The 23,613-nt window shown below is 36.6% G+C and overlaps 3 protein-coding genes across 3 annotated transcripts; 2 read left to right on the top strand and 1 right to left on the bottom strand.

Annotated features, from left to right (window-relative positions):
- Positions 1-3,993: 3,993 nt before the first annotated feature.
- LOC141642503 (uncharacterized) lies at positions 3,994-10,083 on the top strand. The gene is made up of 8 exons (XM_074451339.1): positions 3,994-4,370; positions 4,466-4,559; positions 7,632-7,751; positions 7,841-7,889; positions 8,338-8,437; positions 8,577-8,638; positions 8,758-8,816; positions 9,584-10,083. Exons 1-8 carry the CDS (start codon positions 4,219-4,221, stop codon positions 9,686-9,688), a joined length of 741 nt encoding a protein of 246 aa, XP_074307440.1. The 5' UTR covers positions 3,994-4,218; the 3' UTR covers positions 9,689-10,083.
- A 2,864-nt stretch (positions 10,084-12,947) lies between these two features.
- On the top strand, positions 12,948-14,151 carry LOC141642502 (uncharacterized). Its single transcript, XM_074451338.1, has 2 exons — positions 12,948-13,049; positions 13,413-14,151. Exons 1-2 carry the CDS (start codon positions 13,038-13,040, stop codon positions 13,863-13,865), a joined length of 465 nt encoding a protein of 154 aa, XP_074307439.1. The 5' UTR covers positions 12,948-13,037; the 3' UTR covers positions 13,866-14,151.
- A 123-nt stretch (positions 14,152-14,274) lies between these two features.
- On the bottom strand, positions 14,275-21,822 carry LOC141642501 (E3 ubiquitin-protein ligase UPL5-like). Its single transcript, XM_074451337.1, has 3 exons — positions 19,793-21,822; positions 15,603-16,195; positions 14,275-14,924 (listed from the first exon to the last, which is right to left on the bottom strand). The coding sequence occupies exons 1-3, from the start codon at positions 21,525-21,527 to the stop codon at positions 14,661-14,663; spliced, it is 2,592 nt and encodes an 863-aa protein (XP_074307438.1). The 5' UTR covers positions 21,528-21,822; the 3' UTR covers positions 14,275-14,660.
- Between the last annotated feature and the right edge of the window lie 1,791 nt (positions 21,823-23,613).

The raw sequence follows: 23,613 nt of genomic DNA, 5'->3' as shown, positions 1-23,613 counted from the left end.
TCTCACAGGATCTCAAATATATATATATATATATATATATATATATATATATATATATATATATATATATATATATATATATATATATATATATATATATATATATATATATATATAAGATAGGAAATATACTCTCATATTTTTACCATAATCATAAAAATATATTCTTATACACCTATATTCCGTTTTCTATACAATCATACTATATACTCTCATATTCCGTTTTCATATATAAATATATAATGTGTGATTGTGATATGCAAATATATTGTGTCAAAATGTACATTTTAAATTTTAAAATAAATCATCGAAATAGTATAATATTGTGATGTGATCTCGAAATATACTATGTGATATTCCGTCCGTTTTCATCTATTATTATGACTTTTATAAATTTTTGTATTATGACTTTTATATTATGACTTATATAAATTCTCATTCTCATACTCATACTCATAATTTGTTTCCTTTTTATATTGCAGTACAAAATCAATGGTATATCATTTGTAAAATGCAAAAGGTTGCAAAAGGATATCATTTGTCTATTACACAATTCACGGCCTAATTGACGTTTTATTTGAAAGCTCATTCTTGTGATTTTTTTTTTTTGAAATTGTCATCTCATTAATAATCAACTAAGCGTAGGTTACAATGAAGATAACAAATAGACAAAGGAAAATCAAGATTGCTAACGTAAAAAATACATTCAAAATAACTATCTAAATACTGGTAATGGCGCTGCCGCTCCAAAATCATAAATTTCTTGAATCTATGAATAATCGATGTCTTTGCATCCTTCTTGATGGAGGGTAACAGTGTAGCCGTCTTGATGTATTCATCCACGAAACAAATCTGATAATCTCCCCGTCGATTAAAACTTATTATAATGATAACAATCCCACGAAAAAATGGAAAAACCCCGAAAGAAGGGACGGAACAACAGATCTCACCAAAAGGGAGACTATTATTGAAAATAAGATAGATCTGCATAATATTAGTTGTTTAAGAAAGCTTTTGTGGGGCTTACCATCGATAGATGATCGATGGAAGCCCCCGAATAATAATGGAGGCTAGGTTTTTAGAGAGGGTTTTTTTTAGAGAGAGAAAGAGTAGCTTTAATCTTTTTCTCATTCTTGTGATTTTGAAATAGATTAGATTGGATGTTGGACGTTCTTTTGGTGAGCAAATTAGGAATTTTTTTATGAGCACATTAGGAAATAAATAAATCAGCCTATTGAATTCAAAGATTTCTTGTGATTTTGAAAAAGATTTGATGTTGGACGTGAATCAATATGCTACCATAGCTTATTCATATTTGCCTATTTGCTAGATATCATATGTTAGTGTAACCATGGGCTGCGACGTCATGTTTGGTTGTTTATTATGCTGCCAAGTCAGCAAGCCACTTATAGGATTAATATATAGACTAGTTTTAAACCCGTGAAATTCACGGGTTGTTTTATACCCCATGGTTAGATGATTGCCTTAAAACTAATATTGCAAATATTGTTAATAAACTTAAAGTCATACGAAAGTCGATATTACATAAATGTAAAACACAACAGATTAGAGTTGATTATTTGTACAATTCGTATCCATATTATTTTAACTAACTGATAAGTTATGAGTTTAAGACATGACTATGATATAGACCTGTAAATTTCAACCCGAACCGATCTCATCTATTTTTTTCAGGGTTAAAACCGAAAATTTCGAGCAGTAACCTGTTCGATCTAGAACTCGAGAATGACCCGTTAATTTAAGTGAACCCGACACGAACACGTCGACCCGTTGAATCAAAGATAAATTAAAATAACTTTTATTAAAATATTAATATTTATTATATAATATATTTAAAAAAAGAATTTTAAAACTAAACATTAAATATGATTAAAATATTAATATTAAATATACTTTAGTTTTTAAAAATATTCTTCTGATCTATAAAAGGCGTTAGATACTAATTGTTGACCCGCACTTTGCCCCTAATAACTCGACGCATCACCCGTATGGTCGTATGACTCGACCCGTATTTGAACCCACCGTACATGACCTGTATGATCCGACCCGCCCAACCCGTTTGAGATATATAAACAACATAAAGGTTATATAACCCCACTTAAATGGTGTAAATTAGTATTGGGAAAATAATCTCAAATGAAGACCGCCCTTGTACCCTCGTATACATATTAAAAAGTCATCGGGAAAAAAAACAATGCTTGTGAAATGTATTCATAAATTATAGGTTAAGACAACCTCAACTATGCATCTGTCCATTTTTGTTAATAAAAAAATGTTTAGTTTTATTATTCAATTAATAAAAAAATTGTTTTTTTATTAATGAGTTAAAAATTATAAAATAAAAGGGTCTCACACCAAGAGACGGTCAATTTTTATATAAAAAAACTATTCATTTAATGCTAACAAATAAGTTGTCTTTCCACATTATAGAATCGTTTCACAGTATAAGACCGCCTTAACTTATTTATTGTAGTTTGTAGATTTAAAATGCTTAAAAGTACGTTTGTTTTAGGGAAGAGTACCGTCAATATAAGAATTTAAAATATATTCCGTAATTTCGGTTAATAATTATTATTAGAATCATATATTCCATAATTTTGTAATTTTGCTTATATAAATATATTCCGTGATTTTGTTTGAAAGAATATCATATAACTATAGGCTATAGTAAATTAGTTTTTAATCTATTTTTTCAATTGATTATCTGAACTTGAAATATTCGTGAATTTAGGGATTGATTGATGATTATACTTTAATTTGGGTAAATAATGATACTATATATTTTATATTGTTTCTTTAATTGATAAGTGTTATGTTCAACTTTTTTTTTTTTCCGTGATATGTGCAATGTTCAAATTACTCAAAATAACTCAAATAATTATAGAATGTCATGTAAGCATGGCTGAAATATTAGCATGCCATGTGGCAGTAGATCTTAGAAGATTAATATATAGATTGATTGATGATTGATGATATGAGAGAGGCAATAAATCTGGGTAAGTAAGCTATAACATAAGACAAGGGTATATCGGTCAGATTTTTAAAAAATTCACCGAAATTCTCAACTTGGCGCAATTTTGGAAGAAAAGTGTTATTATGGATGTAATTTACAAAACAAAAAAAAATACATAAGGTTGTAATTTTCAAAAAGTAAATTTTAGAAGGCTTAAATCAACAATTTTCTCTAGAAAAATTTAAAAAAATTTAGGTGTTGTTTGGCCAAGTTTTAAAAGTGTTTTTGTAACTGAAAAAATAGTAGGTAGGCCAAACACCCTAAATTATGGAGTTTTAAAACAACTTTTAAAAAGTCAAAAACTGATAACTTACCCTCAAAAGTTGAATTATGTATTTTCTACTTCTACTTCTACTTTTCTCATAAAAGGGCTAAAAATTCATTACTAATGTGTTGTTTTTTTTCTTCTCCACAAGACCATTACTTCTTTATATCAGTTGGTCTTGCTTCAGACGGGTTATTTTAGTTTGAAATATTAAGATGAGATTTTGTAACCATTTTACCGTCAAATGTGACCACTATTGAAAAACAAGTTATCATAAGCTGTAACACTGGTTGTATCATTGTGGATACATTTCACCATAAAATGGTCACATATGCCCTTCTGAAATTTCAGACGAAAAATGACCGTTTGAAACAAGAATTTGTGTCTTTACAATTCTTGTTGTAACTCCACTTTTTCTCTTCTCTGCTTGGCCAAACTTATACTCCATAGAAGTCTTATATCGCGAGACCGTCTTACGTATAATTTGTGAGACCGTTTTACATATAAATAATATAGTTAATAAAAAACGAAATGAAAAAATAGGATAAGTGTGAGTACGCCAAACATATCAATTTTTTAAGAAACTACTTTTACAAATATTAGGTCAAACAACTCCAACTTTTTCAAAAAGTAGTTTATTAAAAAACTCATTCTAAGAAGTAAAAACAGTTTCACGTCAACTCGGCCAAACAACACCTTTAATCATATTAACAAGGAACAAACTGAAGTGAAAATAAGTCCAAGGAACAAGCCTAAGCAAGCACTTGGGAGTAGTTTAAGGTCTGTATTTCCCACGACGCCCATCAGTAGTTTAACAAGGTCAAAATCCAGACTCCTAAATCCCCAAACTGACCACTAATTAAGTCGATCAAAACCCAAAAATCTCAGAGAGAGATAGAGAAAGCACATCTCGATAACAATGGCGGAAGATCTAGTCCTTGATACAGCAATTAGAGATTGGGTATTAATCCCATTATCAGTTGTCATGGTTTTGATAGGAATCCTTCGTTACTTCGTCTCTAAGCTCATGCTTTCCTTCCAATCCCCTGATCCTAAAATCCTCAAAGAAGGGTACTTTTTTCATTCCCTTTTTATTATTTCTTGTAATTATTAGATTTTCAGATCTGGGTTTAGTTTATAATTCTATTTTATGATGTGGGTTGCAGGCAGGTGGTCATCAGGGCTAGGAATTTGAGGACTTATGCAAATTTCATCCCTCCTAAGTCGTTTCGTGCTCGTCGCGCTTATTATACTAATGAGGTTTTTAGGTTTTTTCTCTCTTTACTTGTCGGGTTTTAGTTAAAAATGTATATAATTCATTGGAATGATTAGCGTATTTGCTATGTCACTTAGCCTAGCTGAGTCTATGTTATTGTGTGTAGTGTTAGGTCACCCTTGTCATTGATAGTTAGGCCAAAGCTCCATACCCTGGGTAGTATTCTACTCCCTCCTCTTGACGATGATCGTCTTATTTCAGTGTTTTGTGCCTTGTGGTGAAAGGTCAAAACTTTGACCGCATAAATGTTGGCAACTATGAATAATTATGATATAGTATCTTAATTCATTGGAATGGAGAGGGAGTATTTGATTATTTGACACTGTTTCTATGTTGCTGTGTGTTAGTGGTAGGTCACCCTTGCTATCGATAGTTAGGCCAAAGCTCGAAACTTGGGGTTGTATTCTACTTCCTCCTCTTGATGATGATCATCTTATTTCATTTTTATTGTGGTGAAAGTTCGAAGCTTTGACCACAAATGTTGGAAAATATGGATGATTATGATATGGTATTTAAATGTTTACGTTACTATGTAAAGTGGCCTCTTGAAGATAGCATAATACTAAATAGAAAGATCTTTAATGAATAGGCGGGAGCATATGCTTTGCTGGAGTTTGTGTTTTGAGTAAGCTACAGTGTACATTTTAGAGGAGGCACCTTAGCTATAAAAAGGGGTGAGCGGAAGGTGTGTGCCTCATAAACAGGAGTTATACAAAGTTACCAAAAGAAAAGAATAACTAAAGAAGAAGAACATGGAAATTGCATAGTAAAGTACCTCGTTAGCTGCGCCTTAGTTATAAAAGGCGCGAGCTGAAGGTGTGTGCCTCACAAACACGGCGTTAACTATTTGGCATGTTAAAGAGGGCTAGCATGTCATTTTGAATGTGGGTCACGTTCTTCGAGTGATATCAAATAGTGAAAATCTGAAGGACTGTTACAAAAATGTAGGGCATAGTAGAATAACTAAAAAAAGAACATGAAAAACTGCACAGTAGAGTACCTTGTTAGTTGCGCCTTATCTGTGGGGTGTTTTAGCTTGTACTCACTCGTGCCCTCTTAGCCTTGGCTTTGAGCTCACTCCAGGCGTACTTTTTAAAGTTAACCGCAGTGCGAATTGCATCGTAGTTTTTTTGCGCTACTTTGCATTCTTATATGTTGTATATAAGAGTAGCTATTGGTTGGTCGTTGAATAGGTAATAGGTTAGTAACACTGTCAATTAGGTTATTTGATCAAGTTAGGTGGATGTAAGATCAAGTTTGTAATTGTTTTTTGCTGGATTCCCCAAAGAGAAAAAAAATGTGAGCATGTTAGTTTCACAAATACCTTGAATTTTCAGTCGAACTGAGAGAAGACATTTCATCCATCTTTCAGTTGCTTAATGATCCTGCAACAAGTCTTTGTGGATGCCTGAGATGGTTTTTTTGCTTTGCCTCATTTTATGGTTGGTGGGTATCTGGTGTATTAGTGAGGATATTTCATCTTTGTGCTGATTAATGAAAAATAGAAGAAGAATTCTGATATTTGCGTTGCTTTGTTTTACATAAGGTATGATATCAATTAAAGGACACCAAGGAGGTGACTTATAGTATTTGGTATTTGCGTTGCTAATGGAAATTTTCTCATTGAACATAAATTTTTTAATGGGTCTCATTAAAGTATTAAACTGGACAACATGGGCACAAAAGAGTGGAAGTTGTCTATGTGGAATTTGTGCTCAAATTTGATCTAGAATCTCATTTGCTCATTTCATTATAGGATATTCATTGCTCGTATGATCTGAAGGAAAAAAAATTGATTGCCTTAAACCTCTTCTTTGTGTTTGATTGCTTTGTGCTTAGAAGCGGGATATAGTCATTAAGATGTTTGTTTGTGAGGATCTTGAACAGCTGTATGTAACTTGATAGCCAACTGAGGTAGGAGGACTAGACATACAAGAGCGATGAGTCTGTGCCTACTCTGTGGTAGGTGCAAGTTCAGTTGAGTGAATAGTGATCATTGATGAATGTTAGTACTTAAATTAGGTTAGGTTAGATTCAAATTCTTTTGGGTGTTCACATTTATATTGGTTCTCTATTCTTCTACCAAAATCAATGTTTTTGTATTTGGGAGTAATTGTAGTTTAGCATAGATTAGGGGGATTGTTTTGACTTTTGCGCATATTAACGCCTTTAATGGTAAGTGGAATTCTATGTTACTTAGATTTGGTTAAAAGTGTTGATACGGAATTCTATGTTACTTAGATTTGGTTAAAAGTGTTGATATGACACATACGAGCGCGTGTCCAAGTGTTGAACTTGAGTAAGTTTTATGAAATATTCTCATATTTTTGATTTAGAATAAAGTGTCCAAATGTCATACCCTGTAGGTGTGTCAACTCTGTCCAGTGTTGAACACTTGAACATTAGGCCTGGGGGTGCGAAGTTGTATGAAGTGGACATATACCATAGAATGGGATTATGAAGGTGGCATTGAAACCATGTTCCCTTTCTATTAATGTCTAAAATAAGTGGTGAATACTTTGAGGAGATTATGCAGATTGTTTTTAGTACGTACTTGAAACCGTAACATGTCTAGCCTCTCTCCTAGGGTGAGCCTCTATGCATTTCACTTTGAAAGGTAAAAAGCGCCTAAGAGGATAGGATGGTGTTTTCTGAAACGCAGCTATTTTTTCTTTAATACATTTTTTTTTTGGCTCATGTTTTACTGTTACTTCATAACTTTTCAGTAGGATAATCTGTCATTGAAGAATGTTTGCTTATTTGTTCTGTTTGTTAATTCCTTTATCAACTGCCTTCTTTTACATTACGTTAGGGATCGAGACCATATCTAACTGGCTTTTTTCTGTGGTTAAGTTGATCTAGCTGTCTCCCTCCTCCTGCCTGTGCTTAGGCAGGTTGTGTGCCGTTTGAAATTTGTCACACCTCTCTATATTTTTGTTTATATTTAGGCTGTCATGGGAGGTGGTAGGCCACTATAAGTTGCGTTGGTTTTTTTTTTTTTTTCTATTAATCCCTTTTAGTAAAATCAAATCTGCTGAATACAAAATTGTGTACAGGAGAATGGGCTTTTGCATGTTCCTAAAGGCCAAGGTCAAAATCCTCAAGCTCAAATGTTCTCTGATCCAAACATGGCCATGGATATGATGAAGAAAAATTTATCAATGATTGTACCTCAGGTAAAGTTACACCTTAAGTAATGTTTCTGCATGTTCAGTGAATTGATGTCAATTTTTTTGTTGTTGCTGATACTTATTTCTGATTTCAGACACTCACTTTTGCCTTCGTGAACTTCTTCTTTTCTGGATTTGTGGCAGGTTTGTTCCTTTCTTTTTATCCTCGTCAAATTTCTTCTTGTTACTTTACATACAGAGTACGGAGTATTAGATAAAGCTGATATTCTTCTTATTCTTTTTTTTCCTCTCAGGTTTAGTTTCTGATGCATAAGTCTTAGCTACCCTTGTTTTTAAAACCTATATCGTATATTTGTCGGTTTTCTCTAGACTGCGTTTTCAAATTCTAGTATTTGCCTATGTTAAGTTGATAACTACTTCATTAGCATGAATTATTACTTTCTTCTGGCTAAGTTCTTTTGGTCAGTTAGTCTCAATTATTGGGTCAAAGTCCTTTGTTTAGCTTTACTGATGTTTTAGCTATATAAATTTTTTTGCTTGAAGTTTTGTTTATCCTAGTCAAGTTCCTTTTAAACAATCACTTGTAATATTACTCTCAATGTATTAAACTTACCTGTGTTTTATATTTCAGCCAAGATACCATTCCCTCTAACTCAGAGATTTAGGGCAATGCTTCAGAATGGTATCGACTTGAGCACTGTCGATGTGAGTTATGTCAGTAGCCGATCATGGTATGCAGTCCATTTGATAATTGGTACCTTAAATTGTTGAGATTTTAAAGGGATTTATTATTTATAAGGGCTCAAACAGTTGTGGCACATTTGTTATGTTAGGCTGATTCCCTTATTGTATAAATTTGTTTGCGTACAGGTATTTCCTCAATTTGTTTGGGCTAAGGGGACTGTTCAGCCTGATTCTCGGGGAGGAAAATGGTACTTTTGTACTCAGTCTCCAGTTTGATGCAGTTAATATGCTATTGCTTCTAGTGTGCCACTAACAATTGTGGTTTAAATAATTGATTTTTCTGAAACTAATGTTCTGTTTTATTCAGCTATGGATGACACACAGCGCATGATGCAAATGGGTGGATTTGGTTTCGATCCATCAAAGGTATGACTCCAGGAATGGTACTAGACTACTAGTATGGTCCATGCATGTACTAATTTTACTTTCAAGGTGGGATTGTTTTTTTCTGGATGTCTAGCTGTTACATGTCAAGTCCGGGGATATTCTGGTAACGATTATTGTACTAATTATGAGTTGAGGTGTCAACTGCAAGTTAAGAGGCAGAGGGTCAAATCCCTCAATGCCCTCCCCCTCCGATCTATCATTCACTAATTGGTATTCTGCTACAATGCTGCAATGACTATGTCCATCATGCATTTTTGGCGTCATATGTGGAGTTATTATTTGCTCGGGATCCCTGATCCCGGACTTTGTGAATTTCAGTTTTGTTCCCCAGGCTGCCTACATTATCTTCAATAATGGGGATGTTCATGGTCCATCATGTGCTTCAGCTTCATGATTTCGTATCTTTTTGCTGTTGATTCTTTCTGGATTTGTCCACTACTTAATGTCTTCTTGGTGCTGGAAGTAGTGTTTGCCTTTTCTCTACAATTCTGGTCACTTGGGCTAGTCAGTTGAATTAGACTTACCACAATGGCGCCTTGTTAAATCGCTAGTTGTAGAAGTTAGATCATCGCTATTCACTAGACGTGTTGGAACTAGCAGTTTCGATTTTCCTCTAGACCTTCATTTAGTTTTTTTAATTCCTCCCTTGCATTTTTGGGTCACTGAATTATTATGAGCAGTAAAAACATGTTTTGGAGTAGGGACATGTACATAATGGTATTTTGTTGTCTTGGGAAAAAAAACAGAACTTGGGTGCTGAGAAAGACAACCTCGACATCGTTCAGCATGAATGGGCACTCCCAAAATTTGAGCAGCGAGCTGAAGCAGTGTTGAGGAAACTTGTCAAGTGATCAAATACTCAAAGCATGCTCCCTTATACCTCAAAAGGATTCCAGTCGGCCTAGACTTGGAGGCAGCATGGCAGCGCAAGGCCAACCATCTACGCCAAACTAAAAGCAACATCTGCTCTAGTTTTGCAGGACATCGTTTTGAAATTGAATGATTGATACTACCCTATATGACCCAGATCTAGATCGCTGTAACTTTTTCTTAAATTATCTTACCTGGACAACTTTTTTGTATCCGGAGTCTTGTTCTTTAGCCATTTTTCGACTGTATTTTGTAGTCGACACTAATCTCAAGTACAAGTACACGTCGTAATTTCGAGTTATAGTGTTCTGTTTTGATGTGGTTGATTAGTTTATGGAAGGCGAAAGAATACAGAATTTCCACCCCCTTCTTTAAATTGATTGTTCAAACTTTCTCGCATAATATGAACAAATGTATGTTAATTACTTGAAAGGATGGAGCAAGTCCTTAGGCTTTTTCTTCAGTGTTGCTACCAGTCGACAAGGTCAACAAACACCGAGTACAACACTGCTTGGTTTGTTGAGATTGTTACAAACCAGCTAACTGACAATTCCTTATGTTACCGTTTGAGCTAATAATTTACCATAAGTATGCCTTGGCTTGGTTAGTAGTAAAGGATTAACGCGAGATTGTCTAACCCGTTTGCCTGTGTTATTTAAACGGCAATATCTGTCTTAAACTACGCCAATATATATATATATATATATTTTAGACTGGATGCTGTCATCTTAAGAGAGACCTTGCGTAAGCTGATAACATTGTCGGAGTCTGCGCGGGGTCATGTCAAGTGTCAGGATTAGGGCTAATCAGCAGGTTACACTTTATTCAAGTTGCTTCAATCAATCAAGGGGGTGCTTATGTGTATTGACGCAAGTGTTTGTCGTAATATGATGGAGGGCTGCGGGAGTGGGGCCCATCATTCACCGCCCTTAACATTTTGATGCAAAATCTTTACAGATGGATTTGTGACAGATTAAAGAAATAACAAGTGAATTAGAAATGGGGTTCTCATTCTCTTTTGAATCTCCTTTTAAGCTGTGTATGTATGCCCTTCACCCTTTTTCATTCTTCCTTGGGATGGGATGTTGTTTTGGTTATTGAAGTTGTGTCATTTAAAAATTTACTATAAAACCGTCTTACCACGTAAATTACTTACAAAGTTATAATAACTTGTTTTGTTTAATACAAATAGTAATTATAATAACCGAGATTGATACACTTTTTGAGAATTTGGTACATACGCAATATAATGTGCAATATTCAAGTTTGTATTTGTCATATAAGTCTTTTCAATCACGAAAAGTTAGACAACCATGATGGAGACGAGTGTAGATTTTTATGTGGTAAAAACGAGCTTAGACTTAAAGAGCAAAATTGAATCTTCATTGGCCACTATTTAAGCATCGAGTCGATTTTAGACCGTTCATTTTTTCCTGAATAAAACCTCAGCCGAAGCATAAAAGACGGATGGAGAGAAAGAAACGGAGATGATGATGTCAATTGGAAGTAGACTACCAAATAGTAAGTAGATTCCCAAAGGTAGGCACAAAAGAAAGTGCAATTAGCAAGCATGTTTTATGGCCATTGATTTAGCTCAAAGATAATAATGATGGTTGGTAATTAATCAAGGATTTAAGGAGACAAAAGGTCACAAGGGTGAATAGAATCAATCTCAGAAAATCAGTTCTGATGTTGGCTGAGCTGGAAGCCATTTGGCTCTGCAGGACCCATACCCTCTATTATTATTATTATCATTCATCTTTGTAATGGTCTTATTGTCTGTAAACTAATCTTTCTTAAGACGGGTATACCCGTCTTAAGGTTGAAACGAGAATACTTTAAATAAAACAAAAGAAAAATGCCTAGGAGATAACAAGACGTTTGCCCCATCTATAAACGTGGATTAGTAAGTATGGGAACTTCCGTCTTAAAGGAGAATTTGTGATCGTCTAAATGTATTCTTGATTTCTTACTAAAGTTATTAGATTATTATCAAGATTCAAGACCCTACCTTTTGCTCATGAAGAATATTCACTATAAGATTGTTTCCTCACTTTACAGACAAAAGGTTTATGTTAATAATTCAATGTAATTAATTAATTAGGCATTCTGTGGTGATCGCGGTGAACATGCTAAACCGGCTTGGTAAACCGTTTAACTCGAGTAGAACCGAACTCATTCGAAAGCAAACCGACTGGTTCCAAAAGACCGTTGAGGCCCCATGTAATCGAAAACTCATTTTTTGTAGTACATGGTACTCGAACGTAGGCATTTAGCTACCAAATTAGCCTGTAAAGGGTTTGAGTTCCCGTTTCTAATAACCTTTTGAACGTGCTATTTGACGGCCTTTTTGTCACACAATATATTTACAGCGAGTTCAGTAAGATTCCCTAATCGTAACTAGTGGAGGAAAGTTGTGATCAATCAGAAATTTAAAATCAAGTCATAAGATGCCAGATGGTACAGGATTAATGCAGTAGTCTGCATCCCAACCTGTTATACCAGTAATGGCTTAAATCTATAGACCTTTTGAATTGATAGTACAAGGTTAAAAAGACTAAACAATAACAAAGGTGGTGTACAAGAACATGCATGTATGATGACCTTCCATTATCTTTGCCTTAACTACACCCAACAATGTCTACCCCACTTTAAAGAGAATTACTAAAGGAAGATTATTAGTTAATGCAAAACATTCTATACAGATGACATGTTTCACTATAATACAATCACCGGTAATTTTAGTTTAACTTAATTATCAGTTATTCTCGAAACATACTTTTACTTCAAGAACTTGTTTTTCTGATGTCCCGTAACCATTTTAAGTGTCGTTGATAAATAACTGTGATGTGTCACTGATGGATTTAGTTCAGTTCGGCAAAAAGAACATGCTCTAATAGACCTGTAATTACCATATACAGGCGAAAAGTTAAGAAGGTCATTGTTACAAACCTCATTAGTATATTTTCAAAGTCGAGAGGGACAACAAACTCTACTAACCCCCGCGTTCCACCACTGTATATAAATAGGTAAAAAAGATAAGCAGTTAAAAACATCTTGAATTAGACAGTAAGGGGAAAAATACAGTAACAAGTAGACAGAGTAATTGTCCATTAGCATGTGTCTGATTTACAAAGATTCTTTTACAAAAGTGACAACTTTGTTAATTACCTCTGATTTACAAAGTCACAGTGATGTTAGCTCTTGTATAAATAGTCCCTCTCTTCTTTCAGCATTTCATCAACTCATTCATACAACACTCCCTTCTCACTTTAAGCTTCTTGCAATTTCTTTCTCTTTTTTACTTTCCACTTACTATTTACTTTCACCATGGCCACTGAGGTACATCTCTTGTAAACTTTGATTTCTATGTATCTGTTTTAAGTTTGTGAATTCGTAACTCATATAATGTTCTTATCACTTTAGCATCGGTGTATGCTCGTATCCTGCTAAATGAGTCGGTCATTGACAGCAGACTTAATTTTATGACCTGATCATATGCTAGATGCCTCGGACCCTAAATTAACTTGGATCAAATAAAAACTTATGTTCATCTTCCCTTTTGCTGTCTATATATGTCGAGTCATTTACGATCTGCCTTTGTCAGCATGATTGACAGAGCTCAAGTGAACTACTTAATATGATCACTTGGAAGTGATGAATTTACTCATATTAAGTTTACTGACTATTTTATATGACCTGCAGGTTGCAACAACATTGCCAGTAGTAGAGACTCCTGAGGTGATCAAGGTCGAGGAGGCCACCGCCCCTGCTGTTGAACCTGAAGCACCAGCACCAGCTGCCACAGAGGCTCCAGCTGTGGAGGAGGTTGCAACTGATGTAACTGAGCCAGCTGTTGAAGCCGAGCCAGTAACTGAAGTCAAAGCCGAGGCAGAGACAGTAACAGAAGCTGAGCCAGCAGCTGAGGAGCCAGCTGTGGAGGCTGCCCCAGAAGCGGAAGAGAAGCCAGCTACCGAGGAACCAGCTGTTGAACAGCCAACAGAAGTGGTCCCCACTCCCACTGAAGCCGTCGAAGCCCCAGTTGAAGAGGCCGTCGAAGCTCCAGTTGAAGAGGCTAAGGCTCCAGAAGAGGAACCAGCTGCAGCAAAGGAGGCTACCACTCCAGCAGAAGAGGTTCCTGTGGAGAAGACCGAGTAAATTTCATCTGCTCAGACTTCAGAAAGAGTGCGCTTCAACACAGGGTCCTTCCTATTTGTTTGAATTATTTATTGGATTTGCATTAAGAGATTTGTGCTTTCACTTATTGTTACTCTTCTATCGCCATTACTATTACTATTCTTATTATATGATTAAGGTAAAAGCTTTGGGTCGGGTTTTTGGGGAAGATGATATTTGTTTGCTGTAAAAGATCGGGATTTTGAGAGTCAGTATGCGTCAGAGATGTTGGATCAAGTTTATGAATAATAATATAGGTTTTCTATGATTTTGGGTATTTTACATACATCGATTCATAAATAGGCTCCTCAACTGGATTACTGAGCTTTCAGAAGCTAATTAGTCAAATATATTTGAATGTAAAAAATGGACCAACACAAAGCGCAAATCAGCAATAGAAAAGTAGATCAAAGAATTTTATTAATTTAGTACGAAAAGATGCATGTACAACCCTTAGTTCGGACTTCAGAGACAAGACGGGTGAATCGAAGCAGCCAGTTCCCCATTAAGTATCAAAAAGGCGGTGACAAGTGAAGCACAGAGGAGTGCATGGAAGAGGAGCTTCTCATCTTGATCTCCACTCTAAATATATACAGTTTCCAAGTAATGTGTATATGACTCGAAATGAGTAAAACCTAACACGAACTCATTTAAATATTTATGGCATTCATTTCCAACCTAAACTGAGTACCCTACCAAATCTGTACAGACCCTAAAGCCGAGGCTATCTATGTATAGATCACAGCGGCTGACAGCATCCAAATGAGACCATTAGTGTCACCATGTTCCGAAGCTACATCCAACATGCTCCTGGGTGATAACTCGAAGGCGATCTTTCATGATGGCTTTTGTGGAGTATTGTGGGATACAAAGCTGATAAAAGCATGTGTGGGATGAGGGCAATCGGTCCTGGGGCTCCATCGATTTGTAGATGAACAGCTTGGAAGACAAACCGCGAAACCCCTCAACTGGAAGATACTTAACTGATGTCCAGAAGAAGAGCAGGGTTCTCTTCTGCTCCGCGTTCAGCTGTCGAACAACCTGCAATGCCCAATGATGACTGATTAGACCAGGCGAACAACGCATGACTGATTAAGCAGATTTTCGAAGGATAATTTTGAACTCTTTCTTTATAGCATGAAACATTAACAAGGCTTCTCATAAATGTGACGTTCCACATCCTCGACTACCGTGCCATATTAATGAGTTGCACCGCCACTCACTCAGTAGTGAGATAAGGTTGTGAGAGGTGGCAAGGATAGATGTCGGGGAAGGCTGGAGTTGGTCAATATGCAGGCAGTTGCGATTGTGAAATGTGGTTCGTGTACGGTGGAGGGGCCAGGTGTAATTAAGGGAGGGGGTTTAGGTCAGGGTTCAAAGGAGGTGGTGTCTGCCAAGGGGGTACTGGCTATGTTACTTCAACTCTTCACTTTTTGGGGGAAAACACAGTGTCTTGTACAATAATCAAGGATATGAGAATGAACCCGGAACTAAACCCTCATTAATCTGACACTTAAAATAATATTTTTTGTAGAATATTAACCCTTGTGCCTAAAATGTCTCTTTATTTCACTTGGTCTTGAAGAACCTCTACATATTTCAAAATTACAGTATATTGACAAAGCTAACGGCAGTTCTGACTTCCAAGATGAGAAAAATAAAACTAAAAGTACTTAACAAACAAGAAAACAATAAGTATAATCCCTTGCTTCTACATACCTTCCAAAACCAAATTATCTGGGGGTCAGATTTTTTGTAGCCATCATACTCAGTATGTGCCTTCCAATCATCAACAGAGATCTCCTGACTTCCACTACCGTGCAACATCCAATCAAGATCTTCAAGCTCTAGGCTCTCAAAAAAGGTTGTTCGGAGATTAGCATTACGAAGAATGTCAGCAAAACCTTTCGCAAAGGAAGACACTTGTTTTGTGATGGATGTAACAAAACGCTGCTCAACAAGAAGTTGAACATATTCCTTCCTATTTTTGCTGTTCACGACAATGCCTTTCCCACCAGGACAGAGTTCCACAACTTTCATAGATCCAAGCTCTTCAACTTCAGTAACAAATGTTAGCCCCAGCGCATCAGAATCCACAAATTCGGGATCCATTTCTAGTATCTGTTTGCAGCTATTATAGACGAATGGATCTGCATCCTTTATATCTTCCAGAAAAACATGCCTTCCAGCTAATTGCAAAAAAAATACACGATCCAGAACACCTCCGATTTGAATCTTGTGCATTAAAGCCAAGGCAATTACCCTTCCAGCAAAGTTGAAATACTGAATGTGGAGGGGGTTTACGTTAGAGGCTGCACAATGGATTTAATGCCAACATAAGAGCAAGAAAAAGTAGAGCCATGGTTGGTCAAAATGTAAAATACATGGAAAGTCATCCAAGATGACCAAGAAACATAATGAAAACATCTGAAGTTAGGTAATGCATAATTGCATATGCAACTTACGTTGGCTAATCATTGAATCAACAATACCCAATTCACTAATCAGAAATGCCAACAGAAACCGTAAGTGCACAAGCAGGTTCAAGCACTTCAAACATTCAAAATAAAATTTAGTGCACTCCAGACCTATAACATTGAGATTCTATTCACAGTGAAGCTTTATTATATGTTCACAGAAAACAGAAGGATGGTGAGTACTCAGTTCCGTGCCACAGTAAACAAGTATATATACATATAGACAAACAATGCCACTCAATCAAGGACAAACTTCAGTATGTGAAAACTCCACAGCCCATCTATTTCATCATGTGCCTCCAATGAACTATACTAAACCTTAACACTGTCATACTGTCATACCCCAGTTCCTATTTTGAGCTGGATGATAGTGTTTATGTGATGTGCTGCTTCATTTCCATCCCGACAATTTTCTTTGTTTTTCACCTTTTGTTTGCTCTTTTTATTCAAATCTTTAATTTTTTTTTTCTGTTTTTTCCCATTTTATGGCTCCTCTATTAGCCTCAAATCACCTGTTCACTTTATTTTTGTGACTCACCTTTCCCCCTTTTTCTTATGTTGCCCTCCAACTTCCCTTTTCCAACAATGTAATCCCTTCAAACAGCTCCTTAAATTTCTGGAATAAAGCCTTTGTAGTTTAATTGTTGTTCTCTCCAAAGACTTGTTATTTGATGATGAATTATGACGAAATGAAGGCCAAAACAAGAAAGCTTTCTCCAGACCTCTGGGAAAGCATGAAAAAAAGGCTTTCTTTTCCTCTGGCTAGTAAGATGTTTCAGTTCAACGGTTGTCTCTTGGTTACCTCAAAGAGTGGGAGAGATCCATGAGAAATCTCATTCCTTGTTTTCAGGCCCGCCTTGGATGGGCAAAAATGGAAAGATAAAGTATGATTTTTCGAAGCATTCACCAAACGACGAGGAGGATTCAGATATCTGATCCAATAATCCGGATTTTACTACAATGTCAGAAATATCGGGTATCTGATAACCAAAAATCTAAAAATCAGTTTTAATTTTGATTGAAGTTATTTGTTCTCAAAGTTATTTACTTCCACATTTCAAACTAAACTAAAACCAAATAATGCTTCAAAAAAATAGGGTTTTGGGTCAGAATGATACTCAATTGGGCTCCATGTAAGATCCGATTTGAAGAAGTTGGGAATGGGGAAGAGTCGCCACACTTAATGTTGGAATAGCCATTGGGGGTGGCGGCTTTGCACTGAAAACGTAAAAGATATATACTTAATGAAGAATACGTTGAACATGAAGTTGGGCGTGGTGTAGTGGTAAGTGAACGTAAAATTAATCCCAAGTCTTGTGTTTGCTTTGCCACAAAAGCAGTTGTAGGAAGAAGTATCAAACTGCCGACTTCTGGAACAATGCATAAGATCACCGCCAACTCAGCCAGAGTATTGCAACTACTTTAATAACAATGTTACATATACTAATTTCAATGTTTTTTGTTAGGAAAGTGGCCATTCACTCTATCATAGAGTCACCAAGCGACATGGCGGCTCTTTCCCAAACCTCGGTACCCCGAACCTAATTCTATGTGGACCCCAATTTGATAAATATTTCCAAAATGGATCCTAAATTGACAATTTTTTCTTTTTTAGCATTATTTAAAAAAAGTACACTAAAATCTCAGAAAAGTTAAATTTTTAGGTCTAAAATTACCACAGTAAGCCTAATCTACCGCAAATAATTTGAACTACAAAAAAAAAAAAAAAAAAAAAAAAAAAAAAAAAAACTAAATTTTTATACATTATAATTAAAAAAACCAAGATAATTTATACATCTTAATTGAACCTAAAGTTGAGTTAACAATTTAACGCACCCTTATGTGGACTCAATACACGATGTGTCCACATTTGGGTTGACTGAAGGCCATCAACTAACTTTGTAATGGCCGAAATGTAGCTAGCAAGAGTTTGGGAAGTGGATAAGAAAGATAGCACAAAGTAAAGTTTTGTTTTCTCGGTGTACTAATCATGTTGAATGGTGTTAATGGAGTATGAAATTAATGAGCGTGAGAAACAGAGGGAGTACGGAAAGAGATGAAAAACGATACATCCAACGAAAATGGTAAAACAAGAACAGGAGCTCATCGAGGAGCTCACTGAGACTGCACTTTTGGCGAGGGGGTAAATGAATTATAGAAATGAAATAATAGAACTAAGAAGATTGTGGCTGAATTGGCATATATATTAAGGTTAAACAGAAGACCAATACTTGTATCTCCATCATTTAGTATTAGCACACGGTCCAAGGCCCAGTAACATTTTTGTTAGTTTATTGAGTATCAGCTTATTTAGTAACGGCCAATGTCCTTTTATACTAGATTTTTTTTGGTAAAATGTCCTGTTCTACTAGATAAAAAGAAAAAAAAAACACTTTCTGATCGGAATTCGGATATCCGAAAATTTTATGAACCATATCCGATCTGATATCTGGAAATTTCGGATTTCACCATTCTGATTTTTTTGCCCTCGGATCAGATATCCTAATTTAGGACCGAATTCGGTTCGAATCATCGAATATTTCGCGCAGCCCTACTCATATAGCATGACGGAATGCAATTCTCATTTTGGTTAATCCGAGAGAACAGCTGTGTCTCGTTAACGCATGGGTAAGGTTGCCTACATGTGAATCTCCCTTATCCGCCATCTGTGGGACTCGTTGCACCACAAGGAGAATGTTTTTTTATTAGTTCCGGCTTTGGTTAAACAAGTACAACTACTCCAACGCGTTCACGAATAGCTTATTCTACTGGGAGATAACATGGATCATTCTAAATGTAAGAAGAAAAAAAACATATCACCCGAGAAAAGAAAAAAAAAATAACTTTAGCGAAGCACAAAAAGTCCATAATTATAGGAGTATAGAACCGAAAACACTATAAACTACATTCTGAAGTCTAATTCTACTGGCAGATAACATGGATCATGCTAAAAGTAAGAGGAAATATAACTTATCACCAGAGAAACGAGAAAAAAAAAACCATAACTTCAACAAAAGGATAAAAAGTCTATAATTATACGAGTATAGAACCAACAACACTAGGAACTACATTCTGAAAATCTGAAGTCTTATAAAAGCAAACCTTACTAGTCTGGTACTACTGACGACAATTAAAATGTACGGAGTATAACTTCTATTAGTGATAATCTGATAGTACAGATTCTCCTAGCCAAATGAACCTAGTGCAATAACATCAAAAATTTAACTCACAAAAAGTTCTTTTAAGCTAATGTCATCAGAAAATTCATAATGATATCCTGACTAGAAAGATAATCCTTCAGATAAAAAACATCAACCAAGAGCCACAAAGGTTATATCATTATTCTGCTGGTGATCCCAAGGGGGAGGGGGTGTCAGAAACATATAAAGAAAAGCATGTTAAAAGAAACACAAGAATAGACAAAATCCTTGCCTGGATTAGGATAGAACCTTCGACGGTCCAAGGGGCATGCGACAAAAAGGGCTCTTTGTGGGTCAAAAAAAGCTTGGCACACAAGGCAAAACCACTCCCTTAATACACCAGGCCCTGTAGCTTGTTCATTTTTGAATTCCATAAATAGATCAGCTTGCAAAGAAGATTTATTTGCATTGTATATATACTCAAAAGACTCGGCCAGCAATTGAGATCTGTCTATTAACATCTCATGTAATTCATCGTAATCCTCGTCCACCTTTGAGAACATCAACAATACTAAATGCCGCCTGGACTCGAAGTCTAGGATATCCTTGTGCCCAAGAAGCCAGCTATGATCATCAGCATGGGAAGCATAAAGAACAACGAGAGCACTCACCACAAGTTTGTTTTTTCTCATCGTGTTCCAAAATCGGTACTCAAAACCAGGATAAATAACTGCGATCCTTCTCAGGTCCTTGAGAATCGAGAGATAATGAGACCAACTAGTTGGAAAAACTTCAGCACCCTTTTTCCCTTTTTTAGATAAGCAATCTTCAATTTTGCCCATACATTTTTCAATACAACTGAGCAGATCAATGAAGAGACAGACGAGACGATTAACCTCATCCCCCAAAAGGCAGGCCTTGCCCTTGCCCTTGCCCTTACCATCGAGAGAAGTTGCTGCTGCTGCAGCAAGTTCTTTTCTAATGACACTCAAAACAGGCTTGAGAAATGCAGAAAAATCACAGACATCCAGAAGCCGTGGCCCAAAGCTAGTGCTTGATTCGACACTCTGCATTAACTCCTTCAACAACCTGTGCCCAACTTCCTCCAAGATAGGGAACACGTCTTGGAAAGCAATAAAGGGAGTCTTGTTGTTCACCCCATCATCATCCCTCTCAGACCTACACGCAACCTGGACCCTCTCCAGTTTCATCCCAAGAGAACTCCGATAATGCAGGTACAATACATCATCATTACACACCGACGATGTCTTAAGCAGCCGACAAAACTCCAACATTATCATAGCACAATACGTAATCTCGCTTCTACTCCCTCCGGAACCCTTATCCCCCAAGCTAATAACACGCCTAATACACTCCTCCGCACACTCCTCTGTCTTCTTCTCTCCCGACCTATACATCAAAACCAATGCCTTAGGCACATAGGCGTCCATGAATATCTTATAATACTCACTCTTATCACAATATTCAGAGAAATTTCCGTCCCTATCTAGCGGCATTTGCAAGAACTCATCTAACTTGACTTTAACAATCTTACAATTAAGAAAAGGTGATTCCTTACTACAAACTAGTGAAATAAGCTTAACCAATTCAGAAATTACCCGCCACGCCTTGGCATGCCCCGTGCTTCGTATTCGGCCTACGAGCTGCAATCCGGCGTCGTTTTCAATACCGCATTCCGCCATTGTCTGCTCAAATTGCAGCTGCTTCCCCTTGTATATCAACCTCTGCTCCGAAACCGGAATTCCGGTGATCATTTGAATTTTCCAGTGCAAATCCTCGACAGTATCCCCCAAATTGGCCTGAAATACTAGGGTTTTAGAATCGGACATCATTTTAACGAAAAATTGAAGGTGTAATCTAGAATTTGATCGGCGCAATTCTCCATTGGAATTGAACTTGGAGCACTTCCAGGGCCTTGAATCGTCATATCCGCCATTGATTTCCGATGACATGGAGTGATGATAATCGTCAAATGTTCGCTTCGCCGGATAATTGAAGATTGACATCGGACAGTTAAGGACGGCGATGATGATGATTATGATTATGATTATGATTATGACGATGAATTCGATTGAAGACTACGAATTTCATTCGAGAAAAGTGAGGAAAACCTAGGGGAAAAGATGAAATTGAATGAAGAAAAAGAGGGGAAAACAAAGAGGGAGTAAATTGATTTAGGGTTTATGATTGTATGATGATCAGTCCATATTCGACGAAGCGGACGGCACTCTTGTATCCACAGACTCCACACTCAACATTGTGTTTGTTTTTACGCAACGTTTTCTTTGAATCATCGACTTTATTTATGGTAAATTGGCCCCGTATCCAATTCTAAAATGAGATTATCCGAAAAAAATGTTTGGGTAAGGGGAGTTCAAACCTCGAACCTATTATGTGCGACACCTCCGTCTTAACTACTAGATTAAGATATCAATGTTCGTGTTTACAAGTTTAGATTTTACAATAGCTATGTGCCTATGTTCTCCCCTGAACTTGTCCCACATAAGAATTTCTCGTGTTTTAAATTATCTTAAATTTGCGATGTAGTGAATATTTGTTACTTGTTACTGATGAGGCATAGTTTAGGCTCGTACAGACACTATGTCATGGATAGAGTTAGAGCTGATCAAAAACGGGCTTGGGCTGAACATGGGTCGGGCCTAGCCGCTAAAAAAGTGTCTGACGGGCCGTATTTTATAGCCCGAGCCCGCTCAGCGGGCCATTTTTCATTGTCCGTACCCGCCCACTTCAAGATAGCGGGCCGGCCAGCGGGCCTGACTAAAATAAAATACAAAAATTAGTGTTTCTATTAAAACACGAGTTTGTTATCGCTACATCCCCTAAATCTTAACAATTGTCTTTAAAAGTTTACCCTTAAAAAGTATACTAATTTTCAAAAGATAAGCTTACTAGATTTTGGAAAAAACACAAGTTTGGCAATGTTCTGCTACAAACATCAAAAGTTCATTTTTTCCTCGGTATTTGTGCGGCACTGTTAGCGGTTACATACACTCCCGTGTAAATACTTGAAGATAGTATATTTATACAACAATCCCGTTAGCATGTCCATTCTCGGAGAATCTTTATACGACAAGTGTAAATACTGACAATCTCCCACTAGGTATAAGTATTCATTTGCGCTACCTAATTGGTTTAGAGTGTACAAATTGCAAATGAAATGAGTAGAGAAAGTCCGAGGATTGAGGGTTTTTATGAGGTCACTAATAATAGCGGGCCTAGCGGGCCGCCCATGGGCAATTTTGCTTAGTCCAAGCCCGTCCATTTATTCTAGCGGGCCTAGTTTTCTTGTCCGTTACCCGTTTAATTTTTGATTTTTCTTGTCCAAGCCCGCTATTTTAGAGGGCCGAACGGGCTGGGCCAAACGGGTCGGCCCGCACTTGATCAGCTCTAGATAGAGTTAACAAACAATCAAGGGTGAAACACTGAAACTAGACATGGCAAAAGCAACCTGAACCGATTGACTCGACCCGAGACCCGAAGTGACTGTACTACATCACCCAAATATGACCCGAAAACCCGAATTGACCCGAACCGAACATGACCTGAACTTTCTTGACCCCTACTGGCCCGACCCGAAAATGACCCGATCCGAAACCACCAAATCCGAAAATGACCCGACAAAATATAACTCTAATTGAATTGAAAAGACTTAAAATGGCTATTTCTCTATTATTCATTGACCCGAAAACAACCCGATCCGCTTGACCCGAAACAGACCCGCCCCGACCCGAATTAACCCGAACTCAACGAGAGACCCGAATTGACTCGACTCGAACCCGACCCGTTGACCCGTTTTGCCAGGTCTAGGTGAAACTATAAATTAAATATGGGATAGCAAAATTTTTGTAACATTTTTTTACGATAAAAGAAACAGACATAAGAATATATTTTTTGTAATAATCACATTTGCAACTTGAAAAGATAAATCGGAAATTTTCCATATTATCCCTTAATTTTGTCAGATTTCCCGTAGTACCACTGCTTTTAAGAATTTGCCTATGGTATCCTTGAGGTTCCATTTTTGTGCCTATGGACTATGGTACCCCTAATGTAACAGTCGTTAAATGGAGG

Source organism: Silene latifolia, chromosome 2 (genome assembly GCF_048544455.1).
Source record: "Silene latifolia isolate original U9 population chromosome 2, ASM4854445v1, whole genome shotgun sequence".
In the NCBI taxonomy this organism is placed as follows: domain Eukaryota; kingdom Viridiplantae; phylum Streptophyta; class Magnoliopsida; order Caryophyllales; family Caryophyllaceae; genus Silene; species Silene latifolia.
Note: the sequence above shows the minus strand (reverse complement) of the source record. Positions and strands in the feature narration are given on the sequence as shown.